Source organism: Macaca mulatta, chromosome 5 (assembly GCF_049350105.2).
Source record: "Macaca mulatta isolate MMU2019108-1 chromosome 5, T2T-MMU8v2.0, whole genome shotgun sequence".
Taxonomy (NCBI): domain Eukaryota; kingdom Metazoa; phylum Chordata; class Mammalia; order Primates; family Cercopithecidae; genus Macaca; species Macaca mulatta.
The window spans coordinates 97756144-97783621 of NC_133410.1; the positions used below are offsets into that span (position 1 = coordinate 97756144).

Consider the following 27478-nt stretch of genomic DNA (forward strand, 5'->3'; position numbering starts at 1 on the left):
ATAAACTATAACCAAGGGACATAATACAAATTATGGGAAAGAAGACTGATTAGGTTTCGGGGGGCCCCTTTGTCGATTACTTGTACTTAGAACTTACTTTCAAAATTTAAATGTAATTTTAGAATTTATCCTCACAATTGCTCAAATAAATAAATATGGCAACTAGACTGCACCACAGAATATTATGCAAGTGGCCTAAAGTCATGCACCCACTAATAGTAAGGTTGGCATTGGAACTGAATCCTAAAATTTTCAGGCTGTTGATCTACTGTGCTGCGATGATGGCCTGGATAGATGGAGCCAGTGTTTCTTCTCACCCAGGACTACAAAGTGCAGACAAGACATGCCAACTTCACCAGGCCTCTTTCCTTCTTCCCCTTCTTTCTTCCACCTGCCTTCTTGGTCCCTAGCATCAGTCACCTTCCCTGACCCATATGCTCATCCCTCTAAGCACACCCAAGTTGTGGGGCTGCATTGCCGAAGGGGCTGCCGCTCATGCGAGGCTCATCTAATATGCCTGGTGACCAATAAATGTATAAAGTGCACCCTTCCTTTCTCAGCGTCATTATTCTACGTGAGTCTGAAGGGAAAGACTATAAAATTAAATTGTGAAAACCTTATTATATAAAGCTGTCTGAGCGTATTTTTTCACATTCCAAATATGCTGTTAGTAACAACGAATTCATTTATTTAATGTTCTGAACTGTCAATTTGTATTCAAAATTATGGAAGAAATTTAAGTTGTGTTATAATCTGTAGAAGAACTTCACGTTTTTACTTTCCTGAAGCCCATTTTGTTTTTAATTTTTGACTTTTAGAAAAGGGAACCACATTTTTTTTTTACTAATCTACTTATCCCTTTGTATTACTAATTATTTCTAATACCTTAGGGATTTTTTTCTTCTCTTCTAGCCTAAACTTGAGAAAAAAAGATATTTCCTCTTTGGAATGCTGTGTGGACTCTCCTTATTCAATTTAAATGTTGCTAACCTTCCTTTCCCACTGGCTCTGTATAAAAAACTTCTGGACCAAAAGCCATCATTGGAAGATTTAAAAGAACTCAGTCCTCGGTTGGGGAAGTAAGTAAATACAACCTTTTTTTCAGGACTATATCTAGGAAGTCTCAGTTGTTTAGGCATAAATAATCTTACACACAGAGAGACAGATACGGTCTTCAATTTCAATAATGTATGCTCTTGAGAGGAATTTGAATTTCAGCATGATTTATAACTGAGTAAACCTTCAAAATGGAGGAAAGCTGAATGTTCCTCTAATTATTAACTAGCAGAAGAAACAAGAGTTCTGACCTGGTCTCTTGACTTTATCCAGGTGGAAACAGTTGCTTCAGAGAGCACAATATATACATGCATCATCACACATATAAATATTTATGACTATACAAGGGTGTGTGTGTATGTGTGTAAGTCTAATAAAAAAACTGAAAATATGCTCACCCTAACTAGTAATTGAGGGAATAAATAAAAATGAGATGTCATTTTTCTACTTACAGATTGACATTTGTTAAAAAGTTTTTCTTACAGTGTTGGCAAAAAACTGGGGGAAAGGACTCTCTCTTCTTGTGTACTGTTAGTGGAAGAATATATTAGCTAGATGCGTGCTAGAGCAGGGTTTCTCAGCTTTGGCAATACTGACCTTTTGGCCTGTTTAATTCTTTGTTGTGGGAGACTGTCCTGGGCATTGTGGGATGTTTAGCAGCATTTGGGGTCACACCCACAGGATGCCAGTAGTAACCTTCCCTCCAAGTGTGACAACCAAAGATGTCTCTGGACTTTGCTGAATGATCACTAGGGTACAAAGTCATCCCTGGTTCAGAATCACTGTCTAGAGGAAACACCTCATTTTTGTAATTTCCATGAAGATGTAGCAGTGTCTATGTGGTAACAATGGTCCAACAAATCAAACTGTAAATAGAGGTAAACTCTAGGGAAAGGGAGTGAGAAGATGGAGGATAGGAATTTTATATTATATTTTATACATTTCTATATTGTTCACAATTTTTTCCATTGAAAATTACTTGTGAAACTTTATAAGATCAATAAATACAATTTTTAAAACCAAAATCTTCATTAGGAGTTTGCAAGAAGTTCTAAATGATGATGCTGATGACATTGGAGATGTGCTCTGCATACGCTTTTCTGTGAGTACTAATGAAAGTCAGATTATAGTTTAGCTTTAATCTGTTTCTAAAAAATAATCTTTATTATAGTATCTTAAATTTGGGATCCCTTTTTCTTTATTGAGGCAGAGTCTCACTCTGTCACCCAGGCTGGAGTGCAATGGCGTGATCTTGGCTCACTGCAACCTCTGCCTCCTGGGTTCAAGTGATTCTCCTGCCTCAGCCTCCTGAGTAGCTGGGACTATGGGCATGTGACACCATGCCTGGCTAATTTTTGCATTCTTTGTAGAGACGGGCTTTTGCTATGTTGGCCAGGCTGGTCTCTAACTCCTGGCCTCAAGTGATCCACCTGTCTCAGCCTCCCAAAGTGCTAGGATTACAGGGATGAGCCATTGTGCCTGGCCCCTGGGATCCCTTTTTTAAAAGAGATTTCTGTACTGCAAGACTTTCCCCTTATCTTCTTCTCATGTCTATATACTCTCAAATAAAGTGAAGCTATGGTGATTATTCAACTAGTGTAAATAATGTAACAACTAAACGATAATTTAGGCATGAAAGCAATGTATACCATGTACTAGGTAGGCTTTTTTGCTTTCCATGTATTTAAAAGGTTGAACTACATAAAAAATTATTTAGCTCCAAGTTATTTTCAATTATATAGGGGAAAGTGTATTGGCAATAATGATATTATGGGTGGTTGATTATTCAGACTTCCTTTGATATTTGGTACCTGAATACATTTTGGTTACAGATACATTGGGACCAAAATGATGTTGACTTAATTCCAAATGGGATCTCTATACCTGTGGACCAAACCAACAAGTAAGTTTTGACAGCTAGAATATCTGTTTTGAATACACTGTACATAAAATGTTGTATCACTATTCTTTAAAAATGTATTTTTAAATATGGTTCACGCCTGTAATACCAGCAATTTGGGAGGCTGAGGCAGGTGGCTCACTTGAGGCCAGGAGTTCAAGACCAGCCTGGCCAACATGGCGAAACCCCATCTCTACTACAAAAATTAGCCAGGTGTGGTGGCACATGCCTGTAGTCCCAGCTACTCAGGAGGCTGAGGATTGCTTGAACCCAGGAAGTGGAGGTTGCAGTGAGCCGGGATTGCTCACTGGGCAACAGAGTGAGACTCTGTCTCAAAAAAAAAAAAAAAAAAAAAAAAAACCAAAGTATTTTAGCTTCTCAGATGATTGTTTTAGCTCCTAATCTTTTAGAAAAAAAGAATCTTTTAAGATAAAAGAAAAGGAGAAAGAATTCAGGGTTCAATATTTCCTTTGTAGCTCTTTTTACTTTTTATTCATTTAACAAATATTTTTGAGCCCCTATTTTGTACCAGACTCTATTCTAGGTGCTGGAGATACAGTAGTCAAAAAGACAGACAAAATTTGGAGCTTAAATTCCAGTGGGACAGAAAGATAATATACAAATGAATCATTATTATTTTTAATAGAGATGGAGTCTTGCCATGCTGCCCAGGCTGGTCTCAAATTCCTGAGCTGAGGCAGTCCTCACATCTCAGCCTCCCAAAGTACTGGGATTACAAGGGTAAGCCACCGCACCTGGCCACAAATGAATTATTATGTAATATAATATCAGATAAGGATGAGCACTCTGAAGAAAATTAAAACCCATTAAGAAACTAGGGAGTTCCAGGTGGTATGCTGGAGCTCACTAGTACCAGCTTGTGAGAGCTGACTGTTAAATTTTCAAAAATGTTAAGAGTTTATTATCAAAGTATTAGTAGCTGAAAATCAGCCATGGTGGGAATATTTACACCACAGAAATTGGCCAATGCTGCAAATGTGTGTCCCCTCCCCTCCCCTCCTTTTCAGAGAGCTGGTTGTTAGACATTTACCAGCACACCACTGGTTACAGGGGAAGGCAGACAAGAGTTGATTTAGATAGGCTAGTCCACAAAGGCTGCCCAAAGTGTGGGAGACAATCATGTCTCTGATGGAAATGCCTCCAGTAGCAACCCTGCCATCAGGAAATTAATCATTTAGTAGAAATTACATCCTGTAGTATAAGACAGACCTTGCAGGAATAATTTTCACAAAGTGACATGTGTTGTGAGAGGGGACAAGCAGAGGAACAGAAGGATTAACCCTGAAAAAGTCTTACTTATATTGAAATCTAATGGATGGTAGAAGTTATCAGGTAAAGAAGAAATGCTGCATTCTGTGGCCTAACTACAAAAGAGAGACAACAAGACCTATGAACTAAAGGTCAGTATGGCCAGAGATGAAAATGGAAGTGGGAGCCGGGCACCATGTGGCAGGAGGATCGCTTGAGGCCAGGAGTCCAAGTCCAGCCTGGGCAACATAGGGAAACCCCATCTCTTAAGAAAGAGAGAGAGAGAGAGAGGGGGAGAGAGGAAGAGAGAAAGAAAGAAGGAAAGAAGGAAAGACAGAGAACGAGAGAAGGAAGGAAGGGAGGGAGGGAGGGAGGAAGGAAGGAGAAAGAAAGAGAAAAAAAGAAAGAGAAAGAAAGAAAATGGAAGTAGGAAGAGGCTGCTTGCTGAGACTGGCAAGGTCATATCATTGAGGGAGGAGGTGGGGTTGGGAAGGCCTGTTGATCCCTGCTAAGGAGGTTTGGAATTTACCCCAAGGGTAATGGGAAGCCTTTGATAGACTTTAAGCAAGAGAATGACATATTCAGATTCATGTTTTAAAAATATCCTACCGACTGCAGTGAGGAAAGTGAGCCAAATAGTTTTAAACCTTCTGATTATATTTTCTAAATTTCTTTCTTCTAGCTGACCAGGTTTTGGTCACAACACAACATTCTTGTGCTATGTAGAAGTAATTGACTTTTCCTTCTCAATAGAAATAGTAAAAAGAACAAAGCATAGAATCTTTTAATCATTGGCCTCTTCCTTCCTTTCCTTCCTTTTCTTTTTTTTTTTTCTTCCCTCAAGGAAAGACTATGTTTCTAAGTATATTGATTACATTTTCAACGTCTCTGTAAAAGCAGTTTATGAGGAATTTCAGAGAGGATTTTATAGAGTCTGTGAGAAGGAGATACTTAGACATTTCTACCCCGAGGAACTAATGACAGCAATCATTGGGAATACTGATTATGACTGGAAACAATTTGAACAGGTAGGTGATACCTAAAGTGCCCCAATTTTTCCGAACAACTTCTATGTGTTCCACCCCACTCAAATCATTTTTCTCCCTCTTTCTCTCAAGAATTCAAAGTATGAGCAAGGATACCAAAAATCACATCCTACTATACGGTTGTTTTGGAAGGCTTTCCACAAACTAACCTTGGATGAAAAGAAAAAATTCCTCTGTAAGTACTGTGGTAATAGATGGACACATAATTATATATCTTTTTAAAAGGTACAATCTTGTTTAGAATGAAGCCATTGAAGTGGCCTTACTGTCTGGGGTGACACCCAAGGTTCTTTGTCTCACAGCCATGGAGATCAAGGACAGGGACACACACAAAGGGTAAGGTATAGAGCAGAAACTTAGTAAGAGACAAAAAAAGAGAATACCCCTCTGCTACAGAGAGGGGTCCCAGAAAAATGAGTTGCTGATCTGTGGTGAAATGCAGGATTTTTTATAGATGAGCTAGTGAGGAGGACATACATAGGGCATGAAAAAATGAGTTAGGACCAGGTGTACCATCGCATAGGTCACGAATCTCTAGCAGCCCCTACCCCAATCTTTGATTATACAGGTGGGTAGCTACTCCATGGTGCTTATTTCTTTCTTACTGTGCATGTGCTAAAAAAGAGGGGAGGTGGAACCCCCATGGTGGACATGCCTGGCCCCAGGTTGCCCTTTCTATTGGTGGAGCTGCTGGCATTCCCCCGTACTAGCTTCCAGCCTTCTTATCTATGTTTGCAGCCCAATATTCCAGGCTGCTCTTTATTAGAAAAGAAGTGATTTCTTGGACTGCTTTTTGTTAGAAGGGAAGTTCTACTGAGGACTCTTTTGCCCTCACTATCTGCCTAAAATAATTTTCTATCTCTGTATCACCATTCTTGCTGGTAGATCACATGTGTTAGTGGCAGAGCAAGGATGAGAACCCAGGCTCCCTACCTTCTAGACCAGCATTCTTTCTCTTACTCAAGGCTGTTTCTTTTTTTTTTTTTAAATAGAGATTTGCTATTTTACTACTTTTTCTACACTGACTTTTTCTGCACCCTCTTTCCTCACTTCAGCTGGCTCCTAAGCCTTTTATCTCATGTTCCTATCTTCATCTAATTATCTAAGTCCTATGATGTTCGAATGATGCAAATAATCTGTTTTATAGTAATATATCATTTAGAAATAATAATAGCAACAACAACTGATGATAATAGTAGCAGCAGCAGCAGCAGCATTTACTGTGTGCTTATTCTGTGCCATGCACTATGCTGACTGCTTTGTATTTATTACCTACCTTTTTCCTAATAGCAACCCTATGAGGTAGGTACTATTCTTTTTTCCCATTTCAGACATGAGGAAAACGAGGTTTGGAGCATTTAGTAGATTGCCCATGTTCAGACAGCTGGTAAGTATGGGAACCAGAATAGAATCCATCAGGCTGACTCCAAATCTCAGGCTCTTGAGCACTAAGCTCTGTGGCCTCATGGTACAAGAACTTCTCTGGGTGGGAACCCTAAGGTTTCTCTAGGGCAGACTTAATGACTTCTCTCACCATCTCATCCCATTCATCAGCTCTTCCTGAGTTACACATCTTTCTTCTTGATATTTTTGTTGCTACTAAGGATGTTGGAGGACAATTCCAACTTGTCCACATATCCAACCTATTTCTCTATAAGCCCAAGCTGCCTTTCTAATCTTCTCTCTTAATGGGAAACTTTTGATTCAGCCCAGTGGTTCAGCTGTCTGTACATCTCATGAGTTCACTTCTTCCCACCTCTGGCTTTTTCCTGAGTTTTGTCCCCTGCCTTGAAAGCTCACCCAAATCCTGTCTTGAGAAATAGCCTGGTGTGACCTCTGTGAAGTCCCTCTGACCACCCAGCCTGGTGTCTGACTCCGTGTTGAATCCTTTAAGCTCCTAACCTCATTCTTCCTAGATGAGCTGAATAAACTTCCTTCTTGCTACTGTCTTTTCATGCATACAATTTTCCCCCAACTACACCATGAACTCATTGAGGACAAAGACCAATTGTCATGATTTTTCTACACTCAATATGGCCGAGGACAGTTCTCTCTGCCTAAGGACCTTCGATAAATACTTACTGAATGAAGTGATTAATTTCTTCCTTTTCATTATGTTTTATTCTTCCTATGAAATATCTTAACCAAATTTTATTCTTTTCTAGTGTTTCTTACAGGACGTGATAGGCTGCACACAAGAGGCATACAGAAAATGGAAATAGTATTTCGCTGTCCTGAAACTTTCAGTGAAAGAGATCACCCAACATCAATAACATGTCATCATATTCTCTACCTCCCTAAGTATTCTACAATGGAAAGAATGGAGGAAGCACTTCAAGTAGCCATCAACAACAACAGAGGATTTGTCTCACCCATGCTCACGTAGTCATAATCACCTCTGAGAGACTCAGGGTGGGCTTTCTCACGCTTGGATCCTTCTGTTCTTCCTTACACCTAAATAATACAAGAGGTTAATGAATAGTGGTTAGAAGTAGTTGAGGGAGAGGTTGGGGGAATGGGGAGATGATGATGATGGTCAAAGGGCACAAAATCTCACAAGACTGAGGCAGGAGAATACAGTCCAGAGATAGGGATCTAAGGATGACTTGGACATACTCCCTGGCATGGAAGAATCTGAACACTGGCCTATGATTGGTCCATTCCAGGACCTTCATTTGCATAAGGCATTAAACCACATCAGTCTCTGATTGGCCATGGGCCAAATCTGCACTCCAGCCAATGATTGGTTCATTCCAGGACATTCATTTGCATAAGGAGTCAAACCACACCAGTCTTGGATTGGCCGTAAACCAATTCACCTCAGCCTCTAATTGGCTGTGAGCCAGTCTTTCATTTACATAGGGTGTAACCATCAAGAAACCTCTACAGGGTACTTAAGCCCCAGAAGATTTTGCTACTAGGGCTCTTGAGCCACTTGCTCGAGCCCACTCCCACCCTGTGTAATGTACTTTCACTTTTGCTCCTTCACTGCCTTGTGCTCTAATAAATCCATTCCTTCACCACCTGTTCATGCATGTCGTTCAATTCTTTGTTCAACACACCAAGAACGTGTACACCTCATTATCAGAACCCTTAACCCAGTAATATATTTTGGCAAGCCAGCCAGGAGATAAGCCCAAATTTGGGGATTTATTTTCTTTTATTCTACTGAGATTCCATTTGTGGCCACGGGCTGGAACTAAACTCCATCCGGGACTCTCTCTGTCTCTCCCCTTCTCTTTCTTTCCCTTTTCCAACTTGGGACCCTTGGCAGACAGCATTCTAAGCACAGAGACAACTGAAGGTCTCTTGCCAGGGCCACTGTCTGGTGAGACTGAAATGTTTCTGTGTGTAAGCATCTAACCATCATCGCCTACTTCAGGTGGGACCTGAGTCCTTTTCTTTTTAGTCCTTCAGCAGCCATTTCCCAGTAGCTCCTCGGTAATTGAGGACAACTGGCCAAGGCCACTCTCTAGTGCTGCCCGAAAGCCAAAGAGTGAATGGGGATAGCTGTCTGGCCTGGAAGCTGGATTCTTTTCTATCTCCTGGTTATAGTTCCTGAGCCCCACATGTGACCAATTGGCAGTGGCAGCTTGTCCAGGTCGAATACATACACATTTCAGGTGGCTTTAACCCTCCTTTTCTTATGCTAAAATTCCCTTGTGGAGTCAGCCCGTCAGGGAATGCAACAAATAGGGGCACAAGATAAATCCGTGCCGCCATGAGGTGCATGTTTTTGCGACTATAATATTATATTTATTTGCTGCTTATGTTGGAATAACATGTTTAGACCAATTAGAGATGTACCCCAACCCAAAGGGCCAGGGCAATAGGTAACTGACTATGGAGACCCCAAGGGCAAACATTAGCCTAAAGGTTAGGGACCAACCACTTGGATAGGGAAAGTGCCCTGCTTCTTTTATAAGGGACCAGATCTAGATCATTTAAGTTTAGTAGATCTGGTACTAAGGGAAGAATCCTGGTGGAGACTCTTGGATCACTGTATAAATTGCACAGTGGATCCCTGGGGAAATCTCTGCGCCTGGCTTATCTGGTACAGTCAGAGAGCACTATACTCCCTTATTGAGAGGCCAGTCTCTAACAAGTTTAAATTAGGCAGTCTGCCATCCCTTGCCCTTCAAACTATACTTACTATAATGGTTAAGGAAACCATCTGGGAAGAAACTACTGTGGCCAGCTACAGGGATGCCAAAAGCCAAGAACTGTATCCAAGAATGAAGGGAATCATACTAGGCATTGTCTATGAAAGGAAAGCATTCAAAGCAGGACTGGTGCCCACCTAAGGTCAGAGATGTCTGACACTCTTAAGACTGGACCCCAAAAGGGGACTCCTTGGGAGATCCAATCCTAGGCCACAACCTCTCTGAAGGGGAAGCCCCTAGGTGGAGGTTCTGAGGTCTAATATTAAATCCTCCTTAGAATTTTTTCTCTCTTACGACAATAGGAAATACTCCATCCATACCACCTGACTCCCCACTCAGCTGCATCCTCAATAATTGGAACCAATTTGACCCTGACAATATAAGAAGGAAACATTTGTTTTTTTACTGTAATACTGTTTGGTCCCAATATCCTCTAGATAGCCAGGAGAAATGGCTAGTCAATGGGAGTCTCGGTCATGACACTATCCTGCAATTAAACTTATCTTGCAAAAGGCAGGGTAAATAGTCAGAAATACCATGTTTAAGCCTGCATGGCCCTGCACCAAAACCCTTCAATTTGTAAGGCTTCCAAATTTTGCCCTCAAAAAGAAAAAATTCCTAAAGTAGAATCAGATGTTCTAGATGACCCCTTTCTGCAAGGGCCACCATTTCTCAGGGATAACTGCAACCAACTCCATACAACCCCTTGCCAAGTGCTCCTGGGGATCAAACCCAGGAACAGGAGCTGGGAACTCCACTAAGTTCCCCACACACTTCCAGGGCAACACCTTATTCAATTCCCTGTCCAGCTGTATTTCCTATAAGGGAAGTAGCAGGAGCTGAGGGGCTAATCTAAGTGGAGGCCCCCTTCTCCATAACTGATATACAGCAATGAAAGGATAAGTTAGGAATTTATTCTGAGAACCTCAGGAGATTTGCAGACAGATTCCAAACTTTAACCTTAGCCTTCGATCTCTCACAGAAAGATGTTCAATATGTCCTGGCAACTTGTTGCACTCCTCTGGAGAAAGAACATATTTCTGAGGCCACCCAACGGGAAGCAGACAAGCTATTTGCCGGAAACTCCAATGGCAATTGCCTGGGCCCAGATACAGTCCCCATCACTGACCGTAATTGGAACTATAACACCCCTGTGGGAATGAACAACTGAGCCAAATTCCTTGAAGCTCACCTGGGAGGAATGAGAAAGGAAATGGCAAAGGCAGTAAATTAAGGGAAATTACACAGGGTAAGGAGGAAAGCTGTATTTTATAGTAGATTGGAAGAGGCTTTTAAAAAATACACCAACCTGGACCCTCCCTCTCCTGAAGGCAAAGTATTAATGACACAGGATTTCATTAGTCAAGCTGCCCTGGACATTAGGCATAAAATCCAGAAGCTACACATGGGACCACAAACTAATCAAAATCAGCTTATTGATACCACCTCCATGGTATATAACAATCGTGATCTGGAGGAAGTGGAAAGGGAATACAGTAAAGAAAAACAGCCGAAATTATGGCAACTGTCATTGGTGATGCCCTAAATACCCAAAAGGCATCCAAAGGAAACCCAAAGGGTCACAAGGACAATGCCGGCAAAAGCTCTGGTTACAAGTACAAGAAAAGTGGGCACTAGGAAAGGACTCCACTAAGCCCCCGCAGGGCCTGTGTTGCCAATGCGAGGGCACCAGTTGCGACCCCTGGCGCTGGATAATTGACTGCCCCCGCTCTGACTGAGGGGCTCCATCAGTCAAAACTCTAGCAGCGCATAAGGAGGGATCAGATGAAGACTCACAGGACCCAGGGACATCACTACCACTTAGGATCCCCGGGTAACTCTGGACGTCATGGCCACCCAAATTACCTCACACGCCAAGCAGCAGCTTCACTTGGAATGGCTGTATTCTGTAGAATATAAATCCCAAATTTCAGGCACATAGAAAAGCTCCTTTACGAGGCAACAAGGGGACCTTAAGATGAGCCAATGGAACGAACCCTAGAAATGAGGGAGGCTTTCACCAAGTTAAAACGGGCTCTCAGCCAGGCTCACCAAGCCCTTCTCAGCATTCCAAACCTCACCAAGCCCTTCTTGTACGTGGAAGAAAAGAAAGGTATAGCAGTGGGAGTGCTTACTCAGAAGCTGAGAACAGAGCCTAGGCCCATTGCATACTTTTCTTTTCTTTTTTTTTGAGATGGACTCTTGTTCTGTCTCCCAGGCTGGAGTACACTGGCACAATCTCGGCTCACTGCCACCTCCAGCTCCTGGATTCAAGTCATTCTCCTGCCTCAGCCTCCCAAGTAGCTGGGATTACAGGTGCCTGTCACTACCACGCCCCAACTAATTTTTGTATTTTAGTAGGGACAAGGTTTCACCACATTGGCCAGCATGGTCTTGAATTCCTGATCTCAAGCAATCCACCCACCTTGGCCTCCCAAAGTGTTGGAATCACAGGTGTAAGCCACTGCGCCCAGTCGTTGCTTACTTAGCAAAGAAATAAGACAGGGTAGCCACCAGGTAGCCCAGCTGCCTCTAGGCAATAGCAGCCACTGCTATTTTGGTTGAAGAAGCTATTAAAATTACTCTAGGCTGACCAGGCATGGTGGCTCACGCCTGTAATCCCAGCACTTTGGGAGGCCGAGGTGGGCGGATCACCTGAGGTCGGGAGTTGGAGACCAGCCTGACCAACATGGAGAAACCCTGTCTCTACTAGAAATACAAAATTAACTGGGGGTGGTGGCACATGCCTGTAATCCCAGTTACTCCCGAGGATGAGGCAGGAGAATTGCTTGAACCCGGGATGCGGAGGTTACAGTGAGCCGAGATCATATCATTGCACTCCAGCCTGGTCAACAAGACCAAAACTCTGCCTCAAAAATAAATAAATAAATAAATAAATAAATAAACGAAAATTACTCTAGACCAGCCACAACTCCCCACCAGTCCTAGAAATAAAAGGACATATCTGGATGACAGGAGAAAGATTAAATACGAGGTGGCACTCCTAGATAATCCAGAGATCACAATTAAGACCTGTAACACCTTAAACCCAGTTCTATTAGTCTGTTCTCACGTTGCTAGTAAAGACATACCTGAGACTGGGTAATTTATAAAGGAAAGAGGTTTAATTGACTCACAGTTCCACATGACTGGGGAGGCCTCACAATCATGGCTGGTGGAAGGCAAAGGAGAAGCAAAGTCATGTCTTACATGGCAGCAGGCAAGACAGCATGTGCTGGGGAACTCTACAAAACCATCAGATCTAGTGAGACTTATTCACTATCATAGAACAGCACCCATGATTCAATTACCTCCCACCGGGTTGTGGCAGGCCAATTCTCCCTGACAATCACACAGACAGGCCTGTATAGCACTCCAGTTACACTGACAGATTTCCATAGCACTGCCTTAACATTTAGCCAATAGTTAAGCCTAGGGAAATTGTTGCCCAGACATCAAAGCTAGAAATGAAACGTATGGCATACGGTCAGTAGGCTTCTCCCTAACCTGGAGCAACTCAAAATAATAGAGACAGTCTTCCTAGTGCTGGGACCCATCTGGGGTCAACGGAATCTGAGACAGGTCAAGGTGACAGTGGCAGCTGTTTGAATAGATTCATTGGAGAGTCCAAGGCAGCTCTCTGGACCAAGCTGCAAAGGAGATAAGATAGAAATAATCACTCTGGTACCATAGTAGACAGGCCTTGAAGGTACTGGGGCCCTTTTAATCAAACTTAGCAAACGTTTTTTGCCTCTGACCTTCTAGTTGAAACAAAATTAGTTACAAATAGACTTAGACGAATGCTGTACTGCATGTAGGCACCTAACTCCAACCTATACATGCACTAAGAAAATTGTAACACTTTGGGTTGGTCTGGTGGAATTATCTCTGGCCTTCTCCCTGTATCCAGTTACATCAATAAATTCCATTCTTTCCTAGTTTGTCTGCTTCTCCTTACTGGGCCTTGAGAAAACACAGCCAGACCCAGCTTGGTTCCAGGAACAGGGTCCCTCCCACGACACATGGAAATTATGGGAGCTACAATTCAAGATGAGATATGGGTGGGGAACCCAGCCAAACCATATCACCAGCAGCACTGCTACCTCTGGGCACCATAACCAATCATTCCTGTGAGCAGATCACTGTACACAGACATGTGAGCCAGCCTCTTTTATATCAGCCTCTTCCAGACCCTGAGGATACTGGTTTACAGACGGCAGGAGCTTTGTGCTAAATGGGGAGGACCAAGCTGGATACGCAATAGTGAATTATACCAGTTTTGAAGTCCAGCTACTGCCCCCATGCACATCGACATAAAGGCTGAGATCATTTTTCTTACTCTAGCATTAAGGTTGGGACAAGGGGCCGGTGCAGTGGCTCAAGCCTGTAATCCCACCACTTTGGGAGGCTGAGGCGAGTGGATCACCTGAGGTCAGGAGTTCAAGACCAGCCTGACCAATATGGTGAAACCCCATCTCTACTAGAAATACAAAAATTAGCTGTGTGTGGTGGTGTGTGCCTGTAGTCTCAGCTACTTGGGAGGCTGAGACAGGAGAATTACTTGAACCTGGGAGGCAGAGGTTTCAGTGAGCTGAGATTGCACCACTGCACTCCAGCCTGGGCGACAGAGCAAAACTCTGTCTCAAAAAAAAAAAAAAAAAAAAAAAAAAAAAAAAAAAAAGTTGGGACAAGGAAAGAAAGCTAACGTCTATACAGATTCTAAGTATGCATTTCTTGCATTTCTTGTGGTTCATGCTCATGCTACAATTTGGAAAGGGGACTATTTACTAACAGGCACTCCCCCATAAAACATGGGATTCTTCAGCTATTGCAGACAACACTTGCCAGAGGCCATAGCCATTATTCATTGCAAAGGGCACCAAAAGAATCTAACCCCTATAGCACAAGGGAACAAAAAGGAATCCAAGGCAGCAGCCCTCAAGGTACAATCTCAACAAGTTTTAGCACTACTCCTTTTTTATGACTCCCCAATAGAACCTGAGTACACCTCACAGGAAGAACAGCTAATAAGACAACAGGGAGGAATGAAACAGGTATCTTGGTGGTATAATCAAAAATAAATCTTCTCCAAGCAGCCCAATGGAAAATCATAAAAGCCCTGCATAACTCTTTCCATGTGGGAAGAGACACAACTTTGGCCATGGTAAACAAGCTCTTCACTGGATCCAACCTAGCTTCCATGGTCAAACAGGTCTGTCAAGCCTGCTCACTGTGTGCACTAAATAACCCAGGAAACAAACTGCCTCCTTTAATAGAGCCAATCCAAAGAGGGGGAACTTACCCAGGGGAAGACTGGCAATTGGACTTTACCCATATGCCAGCCTGTAAAGGATTCAAGTTTTTACTAGTACTGATAGAAAACTTTATTAGCTGGGTTGAAGTTTACCCTACCAGAACAGAAAAGGCCAATGAAATAGTGAAAATTCTCTTAAAAGAAATAATCTGGCCGGGGACGATGTCTCACACCTGTAATCCCAGTACTTTGGGAAGCTGAGGCAGGCAGATCACTGAGGCCAGAAGTTTGAGCCCAGCCTGGGCAACATGGCAAAACCCTGTCTCTACCAAAAAAAAAAAAAAAAAAAATCATCTGGCCTTGATGGTGCATGCCTGTAATCCCAGATATTCATGAGGCTGAGGCACAGGAATCCCTTGAAACAAGGAGGTGGAGGCTGCAGTGAGCCGAGACCGCACATTGCACTCCAGCCTGGGCAGCAGAGTGAGGCTCTGTCTCAAAAAATAAAATAAAATAAAATAAAATAAAATAAAATAAAATAAAATAAAATAAAATAAAATAAAGAAAGAGAAATAATCCCTTGGTTTGGGTTACCCCAGAGCCTTCAAAATAACAGCTTATCTCCCAAATAACTTAAGGGGTTGCTAAGGCCCTCAGGATCAAATTTACATTCAGCATGGAGGCCTCAATCCTCCAGGAAAGTAGAAAAGGCTAATCAAACTCTAAAATGGTCATTAAACTGTGCCAGGAAATGTCAGAGACTTGGGTCAACTTGCTCCCCACAGCCCTCTTAAGGATCCGTAATTCCCCTCAAGCAAAAATTAATATGAGCCCATATGAAATATTATATGCAAGGCCATTTTTAACTAATGATCTAATCACTGATCCAGAAACAACCAGTTTAGTAAAATACCTAATTAACCTGGGACAATTTCAGCAGGATTTACAAAAGTTTGGAACCCAGTGGTTCCCTGTACTGGGAACTAAACAGCAACCCAAAATTAGGCCAGGAGGTAAGATACTGGTAAAAACATGGAAAGAGGGATCATCTGCTCAACAGCTACAACCCAAATGGAAGGAACCATTTTCAGTGGTTCTGGCCACACCTTCTGTGGTCAAAGTACTAGGGTTAGATAACTGGATACATCTTTCCAGCGTTAAGCCTGCCATACCAGAAGTTTCCGGACCCCGAACCTGGAACTCCTACCAGCCACTATACCTGTGAACCTGTGGAAGACCTGAAGTACCTGTTTAAAAGAATGGCCAAAAGATAAGTAAACGCCTGTTAACTTTCCTTGGTGTCTTTTCTGTGTGGTCGTGGTAGTTGGGGTAATACTAGTTATTCTTACACTATTAAACTGCCTTTTCCCAAGTGGTGGGATCATCTCCACTGCCCTAGTAGAATCCTACCCTGTAGGACTTAAAGGAGGCAAAGTAACAAAAAGGTACATTCATACCCACCATGATTTGCTACAGGCCACACACACTGGAATCACGCATATTGGGAATTGGCTTAATTCTACAGCAGGGCCTCAATTTACCCTCTGACCGGTCATTAGGTGACCCTCAGTATTTACTAAGAACCTTGAATCTAATACAAAGACTGTTAAACACCACCAGCCCAGTCTTGTTTTTCTGTTTTTGTTTTTTGGATTTTTTTTTTAGTAGAGACAGGGTTTCACCATGTTGGCCAGGCTGGTCTTGAACTCCTGACCTCAAGTGATCCACTTGCCTAGGCCTCCCAAAGTGCTGGGATTAGAGGCATGAGCCACTGTGCCTGGATGCCAGCCTAGCCTTAGCAAAATATTGTTGGCTTTGCTTATCCCCATACTCTTCCAGGTACACTGCTATCCCAGTCCCAGCACGTTATTGGGCCCTTGAAAAAATGACTTACCACGTTGCCTACAAAGGAGGAACTCTCTTCAAACTAATAAACTTAGATGACTTATACAATCAAATTACAGACATGACAAAGGTTACAATGACAGGATGAGCAGTAAACCTCCTGCAGTCTTATCAGAGCAACCTCTCTAGGGTTACATCCTCAGAAAAATCCATCTGGGGCCCAATATCAACACACACAGAGCTAGAATTCCAGGTACATTCTGTGTCAAAAGGAGCCAAAAGTCCAGTCAGGTCCTGGGGACCTTGAAAAGTAATCAGTGCAATTACACCCTGGAGATTAATCCCTCACACAATCATGTAAATTGCACAGTTACCCAAACTACGTGATTTAGAAAACCTGTATGGTTTTCATGGAAACCACTCCTACTTAAGGGCACCTTAAAAGATATTCGGTCTAAATACTGTTAAGGGAAGCCCACTAGCTGTGTCCACACGTTTCCTTGGGAAGACTGCATTAGCCCTGAAACCTTTAGCTGTCTTTTGGTTCCCCAATATGAAAATACCCCCGGGTGGTTATTGGTGGACACCAAAAGCAGCTACCTCCACCGGGAAAATAAAACCACTGGGGCAACCCAACTTTGCAAGGCCCCTTTCAGTCTTTAACAGGGGCCACCTTAGCAGGGACCTTAACTACTTGGGAAAGCAAAAATAACAAATTAACCCATATGTTCACCACAGAAAACAATTTCTGTCTTGAAAAACAGGGAGCCTTTTTCCTGTACAGGACCAGCTCCTACTTACGTTTACCTGCCAATTGGACTGGAACTTGTACACTTGTTTATTTAGCCCCTGAAATTAATATAGCTCCCAATAACCAATCTCTCACTATACCTTTGACTGCAACCACCAGACACAAGCAAGCCATCCAACTCATCATACCCCTTTTAGTAGAGCTGGGAGTAACAGCAGGAATAGGAACAGGAGTTAACAGGCTGGCAGCCTCCCTATCCTACTACCAGAGTTTGTCCAATGCTTTCATGGAAATCTTGGATGACATTGCTCAAAGTATTGTCATCATACAAAATCAAATAGGCTCCCTGGCAGTGGTCACTTTGCAAAACAGAAGGGGACTAGACCTCGTAACTACTGAGAAGGGAGGCTTATGTCTTTTCCTAGAGGAAGAATGCTGTTTCTATGTCAACCGATCAGGAATAGTAAGGGATGCCACCTGAAAACTAGCTGACTGGGCCACTAAGATACGACAACAGCTGTCGGAATCATGGGGCTCCTGGTCAAGGCTGCTGGGCTGGGGGTCATGGCTCCATCCCCTAGCCAGACCATTGCTATTGGCTATACTGGCCCTGGTCTTTGGACCATGTTTGCTAAACCTTTTAACCAAGTTCATTTTCTCTTGCCTAGAAACCAGTTAGCTTCAGATGATGTGTGACAAGGTTTCCAGCCAGTGTCAGGTAAAGGCACCACCTCTGGCCATCAAAAGGTTACCCTGTCTCCACAAGACAAAGCAGGGAGAGAGTTCTGTGGTCCCCAGTAGGTAGGACCAGCGTGTAAATCAGCAGGAAGCAGTTACAGAAGAAAAGACCATCACTCCCTCTGCCTCCCATAAAGATTTCTAGGGATCATGTCTCTCAGGGGGAAAATGAGGCAGAAGAACAGGGTCCGGAGATAGGGAATCTAAGGATAATTTGGACAGACTCCATGGAGCCAAAGAGTCTGCACACTGACCTATGATTGGTCCATTCCAGGATCTTCATTTGCATAAGGTTCCAAACCACATCAGGCTCTGATTGGCCACAGGCCGAACCTGCACTCTGGCCAATGATTGGTCCATTCCAGGACCTTCATTTGCATAAGGCATCAAACCATACCAGTCTTGGATTTTCCATGGGCCAATTCACCTCGACCTCTAATTGGTCACAAGCCAATCCTTCATTTACATAGGATATAACCCACAAGAAACCTCTAGAGGGTACTAAAGCCCCAGAAGACTTTGCTACCACAGCTCTTGAATCACTTGCTTGAGTCTGCTCCCACCCTGTGGAATGTACTTTTGCCTTTGATCCTTCACTGTCTTCCACTCTCATAAATTCACTCCTTCACTGCTTGTTCATGTGTGTTGTTCAATTCTTTGTTCAACGTGCCAAGAACCTGGACACCTTACCATCAGAACACTTAACCTGGTAACAAGATGAATATGTTCTTTCTTTTTTTTTTTTGAGTTCCATTGTGCAGTGTGGTAAATATAATTAACAATACAGTATTGCACTTTTCAAGATACCTAAGAGATTAAATTTGAAATGTTTTCACCACAAAAATTGTTAAGTATTTGAGGTGATGGATGTGGGAACTAGCTTGATTCAATTATTTCACATTGTTATTCATAAATTATAAGATTACTTCGTTCCCCATAAATGTATACAATTATAAATTGCCAATTTACAATTTAAAAAAGAGAACTAGTTGAAAAATGTTTGGATAAATAATAAAGTGATGAATCAAGAATAATTGTTCTTTAAGAGACAAGGTCTCACTATGTTGCCCAGGCTGGTCTTGAAATCCTGGGCTCAAGCAATCCTCCTGCCTTGCCTCCCAAGTAACGGGATTACAGGTGTGAGCCAAGAATAATATTTTTAATAAAATAATATTATGTAAAGCAATATTTCCTATATCCCTAACCTTGCTAGATATATATTTTATATTCAGGAATATCTCTAGAGTTTTTATTTTAGCAAACTGCTGAATAATTTATTTCAAAAATCTGAATGTTAAGGGATTCATTAATTCATTGAATAATTACTTACAGTAGGTACTGTGTGGCAAGAACCATTCTGAAGGCACTAGCACTGGCAGGCCATCGACCAGGAGAACAATGCGGAGTTTGGCCAGGGCAGTCGGAGGGCAGCCCGGGCCGCTGAGCGCCTCAACTCCAGGGGAAAACCAACTCCCTTCTGGCTTCCCCATCTGCTGAGAGATACTTCCACTCAGTAAAACCTTGCACTCATTCTCCAAGCCCACATGTGATCTAATTCTTCTGGTACACCAAGGCAAGTACCCAGGATACAGAAAGCCCTCTGTCCTTGTGACAAGATGGAGGGTCTAATTGAGCTGGTTAACACAAGTGCCTATAGACAGCAAAACTAAAAAAGCACACAGTAGCACAGCCCACTGGTGCTTCAGGAGCAGTAAACATCCATCCCTAGACACTGGCGTGGGGTCAGAGCTCCACAACCTGCCTGTCTGTATGCTCCCCTAGAGGTGTGAGCAGTGGGGCACTGAAGAAGCGAGCCACTCCCACTTCGCACGCCCTACGAAGGGGACAAGGGAACCTTTCCCGTTTCATTGTTAGAGGTCAAAGCTTTTTCCATGGCACATGCCCAGTCTACATGACTTGAAGTTCTGGCTCTGTTATACCTACAAGGTAACTGGCCATTTTGTTATCAAGACAGTAGGCCAGTTTGGGCTCTGAGGTTATAATATACGGCCATCTGAGTTTTGACAGGGATTCCATGGGGATAGGCAAGCTGGAACAACTGGAAATCCATAAGAAAAAAAATGAACCTTTATTCTTACCTTATACTGATGCAGGAATTTTTGCTTCTTAGCTCAACTAAAATCCAGGTTCTTGTCTCATGACCAGGAACAATTAGGCACATGAATACATTGAAAGGTGAAGAGTGGCATTTATTAAAAGAAAGCTCTCAGCAAAAAAACAAGGAGGGTCCTGCCAAAAGGCTCCCGGCTCACAGACTGAATAATAGGTGTACGCACACAAGCTAAAGACGTCTTGCTCCTCCCTGCTGCATAAGGCTGAATCCCCTGTGGCTGCAACCCACTCTCCCAGTGCAGGTGGGCCCCCAAGTGCCTTGTGGGCATGCCCAGACAAGACCCTGGGCAGGCTTCCGCAGCTGCACAAAAGCTTGTGGGGCAGGTCAGAGATTCTCCAGGGACCCTCCCTCTTCTGCCTCCTGCATCTATCAATACTATAAAGAATAATTCATTTTAAATATAATGGAAACCAAAACTTATAAAACTTCTAGAAGGTAACAACTGAGGAAATCTTATAATCTTGAGTTTAGCAAAAACTCTTAAGTAGGACAAAAAAGGTATGAACTATGTAAAAGAAAAAATGGATAAATTACATGAAAATTTAAAACTTCAGTGCTTCAAAAGACACTTAAAATGAAGAGGCAAGCCACAGACAGGTAGAAACCATTTCAAAACGTATAGCTAATAAAGAACACGGTATGAAACATATAAAGAACTCAAATATAATATATAAAGAACTCTTAGATAATAAGTCAAGCTAGCTAATAAATAAATGGTCAACACATTTGAATACACACTACACAAAGAAGAGATACTCCTGCCTTGGCCTAAAAAAGAGCTGGGATTACAGGCAGGAGCCCAGGCCCAGCCTTGTCAGTTGATTTTCGGTGACCCTTCAGAGGGCAAAGGGGAAGTTTTCTCCTGTTTCCTACAACCGACAGGCTCATCAATTGGTGAATGGATAAATAAACTGTGGCATATCCACACGATAGACTACCATTCAGCAATAACACAAAGGAATTACTAATTAAACACAATAGGATGAACCTCAAAGCATTGTGCTAATTTAAAAAAGCCAGACATCACTTAGGTATGGTTCCGTTTGCACGCATTCTAGAAAAGGCCTAAAGCACACCACTGTTGCCAGGCACCCAGGAGTACATAGCTGAGCAGGCGCGAAAGGGGTGGGGGAGGGGTGGCTGACTGCATAGCTCTGCCCAGTTTTATCACGGTTTGAGCCCCGCGCACAACCCTCTTTTTTTTTTTTTTTTTTTTTTTTTGATAGGGAGTCTCGCTCTGTTGCCCAGGCTGGAGGCAGTGGCGCAATCTCGGCTCACTGCAAGCTCCGCCTCCCGGGTTCACGCCACTCTCCCACCTCAGCCTCCCGAGTAGCTGGGACTACAGGCGCCCCCCACCACGCCCGGCTAATTTTGTTTTTTGCATTTTTAGTAGAGACGGGGTTTCACCGTGTTAGCCAGAATGGTCTCGATCTCCTGACCTAGTGATCCGCCCGCCTCGGCCTCCCAAAGTGCTGGGATTACAGGCGTGAATCACCACGCCCAGCCGCGGCGCACAACGCTTAACAAACTTTGGCTTCCCTTATCCCGCCCTCTGGAAATGCGTGTCTCAGGGTGCCTCCTAGTGGAACTGCAGCGTTTCCTCGAAAGCCATTCCGTCCAGGAGTTAAGGTGGCCGCTGCACGCCCGGGAACTTTCTCAGTCCAGCCCACCGGCCTTTACCCTAGCCAACGACCTGTTGCCTTTGGCCGCCTGCCTAGTCACATTAGTTTCCTTTTCCTTTTCGATTCCGCCCCCTAAAAACAACAACAAACATTCTGTTTCGTTTCTCATTCGAGCTGCAGGCTCCGCCCCCAAGCTGCACGTGGGGGGCGTGGCGTCCGGGCAGGGGCGCAATAGCTGAGGCTGCGGTTCCCCGACGCCACGCAGGTGGGCGCAGCTGGTTCCCGCTCTGGGCGCGACGCACGGGGCAGTGGGCGCGCTTAGTCCTGGGACAACGCGTTCTCTCCTCTCCCCTCTGGGCCTGGGACCCCGCAAAGAGACAATGGAGCGGAGGTCGCGGAGGAAGTCGCGGCGCGACGGGCGCTCGACCGCGGGCCAGACCGCCGCGTCTCAGCCCGCGAAGTCTCCGGACGCGCAGCTCTGGCTCTTCCCCAGCGCCGCGGGCTTCTACCGCGCGCTGCTGCGGAGGGCCGAGGTGACGCGCCAAATCTGCTGTTCGCCGCGGCGCCTAGCGGTCTTGGAGCGCGGCGGGGCGGGCGTCCAGGTTCACCAGGTGCTCGCGGGGAGCGGCGGCGCCCGAACGCCGAGTGAGTGGGGCTGGTGTGTGAGGGCTGTGAGGGGCGGGCGGTCGGAGGTCCGCGCCTGAGGGAAGAGAGCCCAGAAGGCCGCAGACGCGCGCCTGGCTCGGGTCGTTTCGCCGACGGCGCACCTGAGCTTTTTAATCCTGGTCCGTGTCGGGTGCGGGGTGAGCGGGATGCTGGCGACCAGCGAATCCTCCACTCAGCAAAGTGGCCGGTGCGGGGCATGCGGGCAGCATCTTCATTGTTTTAGCCAGTCTGGCTTTCTCATAGGTTTCTGTTCAAGTTTGTCCCCCCGTCCTCCGCCAGCCACATTTTCCACTAACTCGTTTTGAGAAAGTAGTCACTGCTCCAACTTTGGGAGCCATTCTCAGTGATGGGATTTTACCTTGGCCTTCAGTTGCACTTCCACGTTCTCATCGAAGTGGCGGAAATAATTGCCCACGTTCTTTAAAATTTTGCCCATCTGTGGAGTGAATAAATTGGTATCTTGCTGCGAGTTTATTTTGCGTTTAACTACTGGACGTTTGCATTCCTTTTTCAGTAAACTGCCTATTTGTCTTTGCCTGGGTTTTAAAAAAATTGAGTTGTTAAATCTTTTGCTTATTTGTATGGAAGAGGTATTTGAGTATTGAATAAGAATAGCCTTTTGCCCATTGTACATGTTGTAATATTTTTCTCACTTTGCCATTTGTGGATGTTGTTTTTTATTGTGCATTTTTTTGGGGGTAGTCAATCGATTTTTTGTCTGTTAAAGAGACTTACAGATTTTATGTTAGGTTGGAAAGCTATCCACACTCCCAATATTTTTTAAAATGTACTCATCTTTATAGTAATTTTAAGGTTTTGTTTTTTTTTTTAAAGTTAAAATTTTTCGTATGCTTGGAATTTAAGTACTGAGGTAGGAGGGGAGCTAGATTTATTTGCTTTTCCAAATGCTTAGCCGATGTTCCAATACCATTTCTTAATACTTCCTTTTTTTCAACTGACTTGAGATGCTGAGACTCTTTAAAGGAAACCATAGGTCCGCCGGGCCATTTCTTATTACCAAACTGTTTTGGTTCCCCTAGCATTTGTAATATGGTTTGTGCTTTGAGATTTTCACATGAATAGATTCTATTTCGTTAGCATTGAAGATGAAACAAGGTCCCAAAACTATCCTAGTTTAATTTTTGTGAACAAATTAAATAAGAGTACATTTTAACTAGTGGACAGTTTAAAATCTCTTAACTTTAGAAAGGGCCAAATGTGCACTAATGCCAGTGAAAAATGTTTTCAACAGCATCCTCTTTAAAAATAGTACCCCAAACATAAACTTTCCTTTTAAGAATATAGGCATTGGCTTCTATTGGGAACTGTTGGGAGGTGTTTATTACTGTTATTTGCTTTTTGGGAGAAAGGAATGTATTTCAGAATACACAATCTATTTGTTCTTGAAATGAGTTATGTTGTCGTAAAGTTATATTTTCTTATAGACCTTTTCATCTTTGTCATTTCAAATTTTGTTTGTCTTCACTTAATAAACAAAAACCTAAAAGCAGATATTTAATTGGATATTTTAAGGGTATGTTCCATTTACAACAAAGTATAAATCAGTATTCTTTCTAATTAAAAAAAAATATACGTCAAGACAATTGTCATTCCTAATTTGCTTTGCCTACCAGAATTTTCTTAAGAGAAGTTCATGGTAAGTCAAAGCTTGTCTAGTTGAAATGTTTCCCAGATGTTTTAAGTGTATTATAATGAAATTAGTAATACAGTGGGTAATAATCAAAGTGATGATAGTTCCTGGTTGGATTTGCTTTGTAGAATGCATTAAGTTAGGAAAAAACATGAAGATACATTCCGTGGACCAAGGGGCAGACCACATGCTGATTCTCTCATCAGATGGAAAACCATTTGAGTATGACTACAGCATGAAACATCTAAGGTAGGGAACTTTTTTCTTTTATTAAAATTAATTTTAATCAAAAGACAATAATTTTTGTAGGAAAATGTTACCATATCTGATTGTTGTCCCCTGCTTTATATAGTAGCATCTTAAGTAAATGATAAATTCTGAACTGACCAGTAAAGTCCTTACGTCCCCCAGGGCAGGTATCATGTGTTGTTTTGGCATTTAAAGAAAATGATTAAATAGTCTGCCTAGCCCTAAATTGGACTTTCACATTCATTAACTCATTTGATCCTCACAATAGTTCTGTAAGTTCAATTTCTGGAAATAAAAGTTTTTAACCTAGAAAAAATACACATTATCATGAAATGATTTGAGACTTTTCCCTAGTAGATTATATGAATTAGAACTCATTTTCATCTTGCATTTATTCCTGCATCATAAAATTATTGTTTGCATAGTATTTTATTATAATTATGTAATGCATGTTTTTTCTTAAACCACTAATTAAAACATGTAGTATTTAAAAAATAATTTTAGATGTACTGAATGTGATGCAATAAATTGAAAGTTTTTTCTTGAGCTTCATTTCTAATTAAATACTATTAATAGTTCTGAAATCCGTGTTGTAACTTTCATTATGGCGATTAACACAAAATGTATTTTCCTTCATCAGGTCTGAAAGCATTTTACAAGAAAAAAAAATAATTCAGATCACATGTGGAGATTATCATTCTCTTGCACTCTCAAAAGGTATTTTTCTGTAATATTAATAGTTTTGTAGAAGTAATACATGTGTGTATATGTGGAGCCAGTAGAATGTCTATATTTCACTTGTAACAGGACGGAAATACAGTTTTAAATTTGATATAGTTCCGAATACTATTCTTAAAGCAAATACATAATGAGAGAATTCTTGGATCTGTAAAATGTTCAGGTTTCCATAATTACTATTCCTAAATTTGATATGATGTTTTTATTTTTCAAGTATGAAACAGTGAAAATTTTCTGAATAATCAAAACTGTTTTCTCTACAGCTGGTCCAGGCCTGGGGCCACCCTTTTCCAGAAACTGCTTCCCTTTTCCTAACACTCTTCCAACTTCCACTCTTCCAGCTCAGAATCCCCTTTTGTGGCCAAGCTGCAGGCCTCTGATATGTTTTAACATTGCCTTTTGAATTCAAGGATTCTCCCTAACCCTGTAATATTTCCCATTTTCTATCGGACATTGTCATGGTGGGAAATGGAAGCAGTGAATATGAATTACTTCCTAAAGAAACTTGACTATGAGGCCAGGCTTGGTGGCTAATGCCTGTAATCCCAGCACTTTGGAAGGCTGAGGTAGGAGGATCACTTGTAGCCAGGAGTTTGAGACCAGCCTAGACAACATAGGGAGACCCCATCTTTACAAAAAAACCTTAAAAATTAGCTGGGCGTGGTGGCTTGCACCTGTAGTCCCAGCTACTTGGGAGGGTAAGGCAAGAGGATCCCTTGAGCCCAGGAGTTTGAGGCTGCAGTGAGCCATGATCGTGCCACTGCACTATAGCCTGGGTAACTGAGCGAGACCCTGTCTCAAAAAAAAAAAATGTACTGTGAATGGAATAATTAAGATAGCAGTAGGGTAATAGAAGGGAATTCGGAGTCAAGGGAATTTTTGTTAATATATAGCACAGATGTAAGCATGTTCATAAACTGAATAGAATCTGGGATTCAAGGGAAGTTAATAATTAGTGAGTATTGACCTTCATTTCAAAGCCTGTTGAGATTTGATAGTATGAACTTGTATTGGAAAAAACTGATCATTTGACTTCATTAATTCATTAACAAATATTTCATATTATCTACTGTGTTTTGATTATGAAGATGAAACACACACACCCTGCCTTTAAGAAGCCCAGGGTCTAGAGGCGTGTATGTACAAGGGATATTCAGAGTTTATTACTAGTAAATCACAGTACAGAAATAATAAAAGTTGGGGAAACAAGAAAATAAGCTGGTCATGCTCATCATTATATTCCTGGTGGTTGACAGGTGCATGAAAATTGTGTGTGAAGGAGAGGCTCTGCTTCCCACCAGATCCTGCACAGTATCTTGCAAAGAGATGCCAGTAAACCTTAATTCTCTGGTGTATTTTTTAAGACTCTATTAGATATTGTCAGCTCTATCAGATAACATCTAAGAACACTCCCTAAAAAATGTGCTCCATATATTCAGTTAATGGAAGAAGAAACTGACTCGTTCGAACAACTGTAATTTGAAATTAATTTTACAGTTGTTGATTTGGGATCTTGTAATTTCAGATGAATTTTACAGTTGTTTATTTGGGATCTTTAGGCACATGAAAGGGAGGGAGATAGAGAAAACAGTAGCTCTAGGGTTTTTCGCAGAGGTAGATTGCTTCTGTTTTTCATGGGCCCATCCTCTGAGTGTTTTACAGTAAGTATTTCTTGAATTTGATTTATAATCAAATTTATGATGTTGAAGATATTCTTTAATATGTTCAAATAGCTTCACCTTTGAGGTGAGGGATACAGAAGTGTAACTGTCACTGCTAAAGAGAAGATTCTATGTTTTTCTGTCAGACATAGGGGAACTGAGAGTACCATCAGTGCAAAGGTACAATATTGTGATATTATACTATGTAGAGCATGCATCATGCTTTAGGGTAATGCCTGCTGCATTTTAAATGGAATAAAACAGCATTTGCTTTGTTTATGTCAAGGTGGTGAGCTTTTTGCCTGGGGACAGAACCTGCATGGGCAGCTTGGAGTTGGAAGGACATTTCCCTCAACCACCACACCACAGATTGTGGAGCACCTCGCAGGAGTACCCTTGGCTCAGATTTCTGCCGGAGAAGCCCACAGCATGGCCTTATCCATGTCTGGCAACATTTATTCATGGGGAAAAAATGAATTTGGACAACTAGGCCTGGGCCACACTGAGAGTATGGAACACATTCTCAGATTCCTGTCACCAACACTTACACTTGTTAGATGAATTGAATGGACCTCCCTGTCAAATAATGGTTCAAATCTTCACTTCGATTTGCAGTACTCTTCCTGATTACCTCCCTGTCTTCAGGGCAGAATCAGTCCAAGAGGCATGGGTAGTGTGGAAGTTGTTACTGTAATTGAGACATGTTTCAGAGCTGTGTGTGAGATGGGAAAGGGC

The 27478-nt window shown here is 42.5% G+C and overlaps 2 protein-coding genes and 1 long non-coding RNA gene across 4 annotated transcripts in view; 2 read left to right on the forward strand and 1 right to left on the reverse strand.

Annotated features, from left to right (window-relative positions):
- HERC6 (HECT and RLD domain containing E3 ubiquitin protein ligase family member 6) overlaps positions 1-8296 on the forward strand; it is a 65693-nt gene extending 57397 nt beyond the window's left edge. For both annotated transcript variants that reach the window (XM_028848618.2, XM_078002009.1), the window contains 6 exons: positions 913-1079; positions 2092-2158; positions 2889-2959; positions 5070-5253; positions 5344-5446; positions 7437-8296. In XM_028848618.2, coding sequence (XP_028704451.2) covers positions 913-1079; positions 2092-2158; positions 2889-2959; positions 5070-5253; positions 5344-5446; positions 7437-7657 — 813 coding nt within the window. In that variant the 3' untranslated portion in view covers positions 7658-8296. The remainder of the gene's footprint in view (positions 1-912; positions 1080-2091; positions 2159-2888; positions 2960-5069; positions 5254-5343; positions 5447-7436) is intronic.
- On the reverse strand, positions 7608-21392 carry LOC106998407 (uncharacterized). Its single transcript, XR_003729714.2, has 3 exons — positions 20122-21392; positions 19353-19512; positions 7608-7725 (listed from the first exon to the last, which is right to left on the reverse strand). It is a non-coding gene; the product is annotated as an uncharacterized LOC106998407 (long non-coding RNA).
- Positions 21393-21761: 369 nt separating this feature from the next.
- Positions 21762-27478, forward strand: part of HERC5 (HECT and RLD domain containing E3 ubiquitin protein ligase 5) — a 50463-nt gene continuing 44746 nt past the window's right edge. Inside the window, exons 1-4 of the mRNA XM_015138772.3 lie at positions 21762-22423; positions 24224-24344; positions 24985-25061; positions 27030-27251. Of these exons, the coding sequence (XP_014994258.2) occupies positions 22159-22423; positions 24224-24344; positions 24985-25061; positions 27030-27251 (685 nt within the window). The 5' untranslated portion in view covers positions 21762-22158. The remainder of the gene's footprint in view (positions 22424-24223; positions 24345-24984; positions 25062-27029; positions 27252-27478) is intronic.